At 43.8% G+C, this 10,572-nt stretch overlaps 1 protein-coding gene across 25 annotated transcripts in view; it reads right to left on the bottom strand.

The window, feature by feature from the left end:
- Window positions 1-270: 270 nt before the first annotated feature.
- Window positions 271-10,572, bottom strand: part of NSD1 (nuclear receptor binding SET domain protein 1) — a 152,387-nt gene continuing 142,085 nt past the window's right edge. For 24 of the 25 annotated variants that reach the window (XM_069077666.1, XM_069077680.1, XM_069077673.1 and 21 more), the window contains 2 exons: window positions 9,970-10,174; window positions 271-7,409 (listed from right to left, as the gene is read on the bottom strand). In XM_069077666.1, coding sequence (XP_068933767.1) covers window positions 5,698-7,409; window positions 9,970-10,174 — 1,917 coding nt within the window. In that variant the 3' untranslated portion in view covers window positions 271-5,697. The remainder of the gene's footprint in view (window positions 7,410-9,969; window positions 10,175-10,572) is intronic. The other variant, XM_069077690.1, reaches the window with a different exon arrangement.

Raw genomic sequence — 10,572 nt, 5'->3', positions numbered from 1 at the left:
TTGCCAGACTGTATGCTCCAAGAGGGCAGGAATCATATTATGTAGACTTTTGTCTCCTAGTGCCAAACATGGTGCTGGACACAGGCCCTTAAAAAATGCTTACTGGATGACTATTTGATGCCTAGGCACATACTGTGGCAAAACTGAAACCAAGGCCACTATAAAGGTATTTTGGTCTGTTGAGCCCTGGGCACCCCCATCCCTCTTTTTCTCAACCTTAGCTATAATGTCACCCCACATGTAGTAAGACAAAACACAGGGCCAGGGCAGTAAGAGTAAAGTTAAACTTTACTTTACAGTAATTTTTTTTCTTCTATATACAAAGAATTACAGTACATATCATGGGGGCTCTTAGAGCAGGGCTCCCCTTTTTTCATTTCACTTACAGACAGCCGACAGTCTAAGGGGAGCAAAAAGAAACTAAGCAATGGTCCAAGACTCTCTCCCCCCTTTTCCCTCTCCTAAAAATATATATATATATGTATATATATATATATATAGATAGATAGATAGATCTCTATTGTCAGCTTCTTTTAATGTGTTCTTTGCCAAGACCCTAGTGAGAACTAGAGAGCTGTGATGAGTAAGCTGGTCTTTGACAAACTTCTGTGTGCCTCTTCAGCCACTCCAACATGCCCCCTCCCACACACACTTGAGCACTTGTGCGCGCGCACACACACCACACACACACACACACACACACACACACACACACTCTAAGCACCAGAACACCAAGTGCAGACCAATCCCCAGCCCCTCTCCACATCTGCATGTGAGAACTGCCTTTGGCCGCACCATTTCCTCCAGCAAGCTACAAATTCTCACTTGGCTTTGGGGGGTAAGGTGAGGGGTTTCTAATAGACTTTAAGGCCCAGAGGCATCAGTGCCCATCTGTAAGTCCCTACTTAAGCAGCACAGTAGGGGACAGGAAAGCACTGTGAGAAGGTACCACACAAGAATAGGAAACCGTTTTTTCTTTTTCCCCTTACATTTCTAGCTAATATTTCTCCTCAGTTCTTTTTAAAGTAGCTTCTTATGCTCCTACTGTGTTCAATACCAGTCTATTTTTTCCCATCCTTGCCCTTCACCAAACAATCCCTCTCTGCTACTGGATGATGGGTCACACCTGGTGTAGAATATAAAAGACAAACTGACCTTGGGCTGCTCATTCAGGAGGGGGAAGAGAGAGATGGGCCCCACTTCCTGGCAAAGGAAAGTGCAGATACATTTTCTGATTACACACCAATCTGTTTTCTAGGAGGAGCACAGGGAGAGTATCCCTTTTGTGGGACTTGGTGGCTCTACATCTTGAGAAACACTGGCCGGAACAAGGGACGTCCCAATTCCAACCCTATCCTCTGCTCTGAGTTCTTTTGATAAGTTGGTAGTGGCCCCAGTGGTGTTGAGGGCAGACCTCTGTTTTTTCTCCCACCTGGCCCACGTGAACTGAACCTAAAGAAAATGCTTTTTTTATATGAAGTTTCTTGCCCCTAACAGGAAGCACTGGGATTTTTTTTTCTTTTAAACCACCAGCTCCTGCCCATCTTTTGCTCATCCCTTGGCAGTGCTTGTATGAGGAAAATAGCACCATAGATGAATTTTTGTGTACAATGCGATTTAACTATTAACTATTTAGATTTATCACACTAATGCAACCTCTGGACTGGTTGACCCTAGGAAGCTTAGTCAAGAATAATTAGGCACATCCAATTAAAGCCACATATATTCATCACTTAGTTCTACAACTCTGGAATGTCAGAAAACACTGAACAGCTGGCAGGGGCCTGGCACTGTATTACAAGTGATAAGACAACCCTCCAACCCCATCACTCCACCACCCAATAGGTATGCAGGAACCGCAGGCCCTTTCCCATTACTAGCCTCTTAAATGTCACTTTAGAGAGCACCCAAGCCAGCAGGAATTAGAAATGCAGAGATCACAAAGTCAACTTCAGCCATTTGGCTGGTGGGTCTCGGGTCAGGATCATAATGTTCCAACGAGAGCCTCTGAGAGGGAAGCCATGGATTGGAACCTGTACAAAAAGTGCAGTAGATCAGAGCATACAGTTAACTCACCCAAGTCCTCTCCTTATCTCTGCCAAAGGTGTTGCTAACATGAAGGGTATCAAAATGGAAGGGCAGCCTCTCCAGCTGCCCTCTGAAATGATTCTACTACTTACTGGGTCACAGCACTTGGGAAGTTCACCTATAACTATCTTTGTAAAGAATCCCTGATACGTTTCAATGCATTAATTTCTACCTTGAAAATTCTAAAGATTTATCTTTCTCATCACCCCTTTCCCATCCCCCTCAAGGATTTCCTTATTCTCTTTCAGCAGTAAAGCAGCAAGCAATGATTTAAGTTAATATCTAAAGGAATTTTTGGATCACAAAGCCCTGGGTGTTTCAGTGACCATAATTAGTACTGAAAGATGATCACGATGGGAAGAACCTTAGATTTCAGTGGCAGGAGAGGAAGCTGGGGTTTTAAAGGCCAGTACCAATAGGCTCTGTTGTAATGAGAACCACCACCCTCTCCCAGGAGTCTGGGGTTGGCAGGGAACATTTATAGGTCTGGTGATTTTAAAGCTTTTCTTCAAGAAATCAAAATCACCCCTCACTGTACTGAACCTAGTTTAGAATCTTTACTACATTTAGAGTCCATTCATCTGTCAATGAGGACTTGTAAGGTCCCCAGTCCCTCCTCTGGTTGGCTTTTAGGAGGAACCCATTAGGGTTGGCCAGGTTAAAAAAACAGGATCTGTCTTATTCCAATTTACTCTTCCCCTAATATTGATCCTAAATTTACTTTGATTTTTATAGGCATTTCTTGCTGGTCACAAACCATCCTAGTGGTGATTTCTGATAACTATCCCATGTTGTATCTGTATCAACAAGTAGCATGTGACCATGCACTAACCTGTGCCTTACTCCCCATGAAGTCCATAGGGACCATACACTCGAAAGAAGGAACTGCACAGATACTAGGCACACAGGCTGTCTTACAAGTTTGAACCAGGAATGTTTCCCTCACCTGGTTATTTGGGAGGAAGATGGTGAGACCTTGTCAAAAGGAGGAGGTTTATCAACAGAAAATATTCAAGGGCCTACCTAGGGCTCCACACTTTTAGGTCTGCATGCCTGCTCCCGAGCCTAGCCAATGTTTCTGATGTGTGACTGACTTACTCAGCAATACTACTTAATAGGAAAAGTGTCTTTAAAATTAAGACCCCTCCACTAAAAAATTTTTAAATAGCCTGCACCAGAAATATTCACAGTTTATTTCATGAAACGAAGAGCTAGGGTAGTTTTGTTTTGTTTTTCTTTTAAACACACAACAAAGTGAAACATAGATTCTGACAGTGCAGTATGGATTCCTTTCTGGTAACAACTACAAGTGCAAGGGAAACAGGATAGGGTGGGAATGGGGTGAGCACAGAATCAACACTACAAACAGTCTAGGAGAATTCTGGGGCTCAAGGGTAGAGAAGACCCTACAAATGTAAGTTATATATATTTATTCTTCTCACACATGATAAATACTTAACATACTGAGCCTCAGTGTTTCAGGGTAGATTCTCTTTTTTAAAATATATTTTCATGGTTTAAAATTATTTTTAAAAAGGAAATAAAAAGGCTTTGATTTTTCTCCTCTTTCATGAGGACTTCTGGGGAGAGTGGGGAGAGAGAGAGAGACAACATTCCTCCCCCACCTGCTGCTGGAAGGAAACTTAGCAGCACATTCATAGGGCCAACCAACAAGGGATTAAAGCCCAGTGGGTCTTCCAGAGAGATGTGCAGTCTAGCCAGAGAGACCTGGAGAGATAGGATTCCATAAGGAGGGAATTTAGCTTCAGGGGTTAAATGCTTCAGAATAGAGACAAGATACAAAAATGACCACAACCTTCTGTACGGGATTTAGAAATGAGGTTCAACCCTGTCTCTTCCTTAGAGACCAGTTTCGAAAATATAAAGGCTTATTCTTTTAATTCTTATTACAGGGAGCAATTCCCTGCATTGTCCTTTTATTTTTCCCTTCCTGGAATGAAGGAGGTAAACTCACATAGCAAGGGGTTCCTAATTCCCAAAGGACAAGTATTTAGAGTGGGAGTTTAGGACAATGTATAGAATGCTAATAGGGGAGTAAAAGCCATTGCTGAGACAGAATGGCCAGGACAGTGCCTACTGGCTGAAGGCTTCTCCAGTTAGCAAAACAGAGGTAATATTTGTTATGGGTAGGGGAGAGGTGGTGAGGGAAAGGAGAAGGGGAGAGAGTACTGGCCAAACAGCACTTCTTGCTGGCAGTCAGTGAACTGGGCTAACCACAGGGAAGGGTAGCACCAACAGTTTTCCCAGTCCCTCTGTTCCCAGTTTAGGGCAGCAGTAAAATTATCAGCAGTTTCAAGGAGTTGTTGCCTAGCCTGGACATTGCTTTACACCATGTCTCCTCAGCCTTGGTTCTTCTAGGGGCTTGTCTGGTCCAAGTCATGGGACCAGAAACAGTTTTGACTTCAGATGGCCAAGCAAAACTCTCATAAGAGAAAGCGAAATTATTCTCAGGAGAGAGTCAGATGGAGCCTACCATATAGTGTAAAAAGGAGGAAGTAAATGGTGCCTCCTCTTAGGTGCGAAGGCACCGTTTCTCATGGTTGGAGTAAGGAAATAATTGTATTAATTCAACACGCATAGGGAACATGCAGAAGCAATTAATTTTCCTGCATTGGTGTGGGATGCAGAGCCCATTGATAACCTGGCAAAACTCCTTCCACTGAGACTTAGCACAAGACACACTTAGTTCCAAAGCACCTGAGTGTTTGCTGGAGGTGAGCACGGAGGAGGCTTGTTTCAGGGACAGTGCTCTAATAAGAGACGCCACTGTTTTTCTCCAGCCCAGCTCCTTTGCCCAACCATTCATGCAGAGGCACATCAACCAGTTCTAGTAAGTTCGCATAAGGAAAACTGAGGGCTTGGCCTAGCCTGAATAGAAACAGCAGCTGCCCAATGGGCAGCCCATTGTAGCGTTATCATTGTACCCCTCTTAAAAATGGACCCTGAAGTGAGCTCTCTATGTGGAAAGCACATGTGGACCTGGGCACATGAAGACCCATCTGCCAGGAGTTATTCAGGTAACACGACCACTTCTGGGAGTATCAAAGGACCATCAAAATGCAGGAGACAAGTGGAGCAGAGAGTCCACCTTGTTATCACCATTTCCTTCCTGGTCAAAGGTTCTCGGAAAGGTTAGAAAATAAATGAAAGGTCATCACTTCCTCTCAAAGGATGTTCCCAAGCCCCACAAGTACAAGTTCCCTCCCCTCCAAAGAACTGGGAAAGCCCCACTATCTTTCCAACCTGACCACTGGAACTGAATTCCATGCTTGAATCCAGAGTGGAATTTTTATTTCAAGTTTACCATGTGTAAAAAGAAGGAAAAAGGACTACAGTCTGTCTCCTTGGCTGGGGGCTCCCACTTAGAATTTGGTACATTGATAACTCAAGCCACCCCCACTGGCTAATGTCACAAGAGTTTCTGAGAGTTGGGGAATATAGGAAGGATGACAATGGAAAAGGGTTTTTGTTTTTTTGTTGTTTTTTTTTTTGTTTTTTAAAAAAGAAAGAGAGAGAAAGAAAAGACTTCCCTCCCCAAACAATACCCCAATGGGCAAACCTTGTCTGGCCACATGGCATTTACTATCATCACTTCTGTTTCGACTCTGCAGGCTCATGGCTGGAAGGGGTCTGGTTAAGAGCTGGTACTGGACTTTGCTCAGGCTTAGGGTCTGGCCCTTTGATTAGCCCTTTGCCAAGGGGCCGACAAGTCTGTGCCAATGTCTGTGGACTCCCAGGTGACCGACAAGTCTGTGCCAGTGGCTGGTCTGCCCCAGTAGGACCAGGACTCAGCTTGGCTGCAGTCAGCACTTTGCCCGCAGGCCAGGGAGTGGGCCCTGCTGGGGATTTCCCCAGGGACCAGGGGGGGTGCTCGGTCACTGCTGACCATTTCTCTGCTGGGGGAACAAGGTCTGGTGATTTGACAGGGGGCCTAGGGGATTGCACCATCAATGGTGTTTTTGTGGCAAGCCCTGGGGGTTGTGGGGATCCAGCCATGGGCTCTCCTGAGGCTAAGGCTTTGCCGAATGACCCAGAGCTCTGCTCCATTGACACAGGTGCACGTCCTGTGGCCCGAGGAGCCTGTTCAAACAAGTAACCCTTGGCAGGGGGCCGCGGGATCAGTCTGGCTTGTATGAGTGTTTTGCCAGCCTGCCAGGTGTGTTCCACAGGGGCTGAAGCTCTTCCAGATGCTTGGAGGACTGGTTCAGAAGAGTGAACTTTCTCAGCTGCCCGAGGCATTTGTCCCAGTGCTTTGTTAACAGGCCAGGGACTCTGCTCCAGCACTGGTAATTTTTCAGTGGGTTGGGGTGTAATTTCATGAGGTGAAGCTGCTCGTTCCTTTTGACGAGGACTCAGTTCAATAACCATAGTAGCTCGATCTTTTGGCCGAGTATTTTGGTCCACAGGCCTTAGTGCTTTTTCATTAGATACAAGGTTCTGGACTACAGATGACAGCACTTTTTCTGAAGGTGGGAGTCTCTGGCCCAAAGGGGCAAGGGGCCTGTCTGAGGTCTGGGGTTTAGGTCCAGTTGTTACTGGGGGCTTGTCTGAGGTCTGGGGCTTTGGGCCATTTGTAACTGGGGACTTGTCTGATGCCTGGAGTCTTGGTCCAGTAGTAACTACAGGCCTATCTAGTTGCTGAGACTTTGAGCTGAGAGAACCCAAGGACTTATCCAAAGATTGAGACCTTGGGCCAGCTAAAGCTAGAGGTCTATCCAACAGCTGGGATCTGAGGCCAGCTGCTACTGAGGACCTGACTGATGGTGGAGATTTAGGGCTTGACAATGGAGGTCTGGGGCTTGTCACTACAACAGATGTGTCTGCTGGCCTCTGGTCTAGTTCTAAGGGCTGAGGTCTTGGACCTGATACTCCAGGGGTCTTATCTGGTGACTGGGGCGTGGAGTCAGGCATCACAAGTGGTTTATCAGACAACCGTGGCCTCTGACATGTTCCTACTAATGTTTTCTCTGACAGCTGGAGCCTTTGGCCCATTGCCCCAAGGGCTTTGTCCACCATCAGGGGTCTTTGAGCAGGAATCTCAGAAGGCTGCTCTGCTAGCTGAGTGTTTGCACCTGAAGTCAGCGGCACAGGGGGAGGCACGTACTCACGGATCTCCCCAGGCTCCAGAGGGTTGGGGCCACATGGATCATGCTCTGTACAAGACAGACGACCATCCAGTTTAGAGATGAACAGCATTCCCTCTCGGTGTTGCTTGCAAAAGGAACTAGGGCACATCTCACAAAAAGATGCAGCTTCTTTTCCACAAACATCACACTGGTGCCATGGACACTCCCATTTCCCTGAAAAAGAGAAAGAACAGCAGAGATACAGAGGAGATACCACATAGTTCAGTAGCCTGAAGGTTTTTAATTCTAATCATCCTATGATGGGGTGGCACACAAATCACTTAGTCCTTTGCTTGTCTACACAAGAAAAACTATTTCATGCAGAGTTTGGAGGACTAGTTAACAAAAATGGGAGGAATTATCCCAGTAAACACTGATGCAGTCATTGTGCTCCAGAAATACATCTATTTTGGAAGGTGTGCAAGAAATGAAAATTACCAATACATCTTGCAGCTTTTTGCTTAGCTACCAGTGGAATAGGGAACTCAATCACATATTTGGTAGTAAAGATCATTCTTGTTTAAGTGCTAAACAGTCTGACTGAAGGTTCTTGGAAGTGCTTTGTTCTCATCTCCGTCCACAGCACTGGAGATACTCTCCTTCTGTCACCCAAATACCACATGCTGGCTTCTCCACAAAGCTCTGTGTTTCCTGTGCCTGCAGTGAGCCACTGAATGACTGTGGAAGAATAATGGCCTTCATGTCCATGCTGCATATGCCCCAACATAGTAAATTCATCATATCACTAATGCCAAAACTAGTTACAAAGATGAATCAATCTCATCACCTTAAAAACTACTGGCAGAAAAACTGATAAATGTTCCTCTCCACCCCACTGTACATAAGGTAAGAACCTCTTCCTAAGAGCATCAATTCCTTTGAGGCTGTGATTAAGGTCTCATTTCCTGACAATGTCCAACAGTAACTGTTCCAAAATTTCAAGGCTGGAAAAGGTCTCAAGTCACCTAATGTTATCCTTTATGACTAAAGAGATAATATCCTTGAAAAGTTGCCTCATGAAGACCTCTAAGGAGGAAGACCTACTATACCTTCCTTAAGACAGTCAATTCTGCCTTTGTACAGCTCTTAATTGTTAAGAAGATTCGTCTTTACATCCAATTCAAAATGTCCTTCCACAATTTCCATCCACTGTTTCTAGTTCTGCAGTCTCTGGTCAGCAGAAAAGGCCTAATCCATCTTGTCCTTTCTAAATCTCTCTTGCTAGCTGAACAGTGACAGTTTCTCCAACTGAACCTCATTTGTCAAGGTGTCCATTCTCCTCACCATCTTAGTGCTCCATGGAGAGACTCAATAACAATAACTAAGTATGGTTTGAATAAAGCAGAAATGATTGAGACTATAACTTCACCTGTTCTAAAATCTATGCCTCTCTTAATGTGGCCTTAGATTAGCTTTTTGTGTTGTCAAATCATATTGGTGAATCATGACAATGTAGTCAACTAAATATAACTTGATATTTTGCCAAACAAAATGCTTAGATAACTTTGTGAATTTATTCAGTTGATTACTTGATCCCAAATGTAAGTCTACATTTATGCCAATTAAACTTTGTATTCCTTTTGGATTCTGTTGTCCACTGTGTTACTTATTCACTTCCCATTTCTGACACAAAAATACACTCAGATAAGGAACTGCATCTACTACAAACTCTAAGGCTGAAAGAGAACTGAGCTGAAAGTCCAAAGTCCCGGGAAACTCTCATTCAATCTGCACAATAACTCTGCAAGATAGGTACAGATGCTGTTATTTTTGCAGGTCCTGGTATTATTATTTTCCTCTTCTGTACAGATGAGGAAACTGGGGCTCAAATTCAATGATGTGCCCAGGGCTATACAGAGACTAAATACTTGGGGGTAAAATTTGAACTTGGGTGTTTCAGACTCTAAGTGCAGCACTCTATCCACATACAGTACCACCCATATGACAATCAAGGTTCTTTCCAACAAGAACCTTCTTTCCAAGGTTCTTTCTATCATTCACTGTCAATACTTCACCTTCACATGACTAGAATGTATGGTTTAAACTCAATATACTAATTTCTACATCACTACCTCACTCTTGGGTTCTTGATAATCTGTTCCTAATCCAATGACTTCAAAAGTACAAAACACTAAAGTCATCTAAAACCTCCATTCTGCCAAAAGGATCATACCTCTCTTTAATTTCTGAAAAAATAAGTTACAATCTCATTCTTACTAAGTATCCATTTTCCAACCATGCCGTCTGGTGACAACTTTGGTTTGCTTCTGAGCTCTCTGAATGCTCCTTGAAAAATTTACCTTATGGGCAGTAATTGGCTCTAAACCTACTTATTCTTTATTACCTTCCTTTTATTTATTTTAAGCAATTAAGGTTAAATGACTTGCTCAGGGTCACACAGCTAGTAAATGTCTGAGGACAGATTTGAACACACGTCTTCCTCACCCCAGGTGCTCTATCCACTGTACCATCTACCTGCCCCACATTTTCCTTTTATCTTAACAAATAAGGATTCCATATGTATTTTCATGAGTTAAGAGAAAATCGAAATTTCAACTAACCAAGCCATTCTTCTCTCCTCTTTTGGACAGTATTATATGGGAAGGCCATCCTTCACATATTCTCAGGCTGTGGCAAATATGAGATCTTGGAAGTAGACTCTGTTCTGGATGACCAAAAGGACAACGACTGACAAATGCAGTACCAGATTCTATGATGTAGGTTTACTACTAACCTGCAGGCCTTTTTGTCAAGTTGAGGCAGTCAGCATGATAGACTTTGGGGCAACCTGGTTTCTTGCAGGATACAAGCTGCCCTGCATCCCCACAGCTGAAACATTCATCTTCTCTTTCCTTTGTAATCTCGCCTTGGGATCGGCGCTTTACCTGTTGTTTTCTTTTTAGTTTCTTGGATTTCTCTTCTGTGGGATTGGGATGATTCTGTGGGAAGGAGATTTGTCAGTCAACATACTATTTTTCTTGTTAGTTCCTAACTTCTCAAGCTGATCTAAATAGCAAAGGAAAAAAGGGTGCTTACACAGGATTGATGAACACCAATCTGAAAAAGACATTCAATTCTGATATTTTCAAGGGACTAATTTTTAAAAAAATTTATATTAACTGGTAGAGAGTTTCTTACCAAAGAGACAGAATTTCAAAAGGTACAGAAGTAAAAATTCATAAAAGCCTTCCATGTACATGCAACATTCCAAGGCCAATTCTTTTGTTTTTGGAGGGAGAGGAAGGGCAGTTGGGGTTAAGTGACTTGCCCAAGGTCACACGGCTAGTGTGTGTGTGTGTGTGTGTGTGTGTGTGTGTGTGTGTGTGTGTGTGTGTGT

Source organism: Petaurus breviceps, unplaced genomic scaffold (genome assembly GCF_028583685.1).
Source record: "Petaurus breviceps papuanus isolate PSGF00001 unplaced genomic scaffold, PetGlider_PUasm1.0 90994, whole genome shotgun sequence".
In the NCBI taxonomy this organism is placed as follows: Eukaryota; Metazoa; Chordata; class Mammalia; order Diprotodontia; family Petauridae; genus Petaurus; species Petaurus breviceps.
The sequence above is the reverse complement of the archived record's forward strand: the minus strand, read 5'-3'. Positions and strand labels throughout refer to the sequence as shown.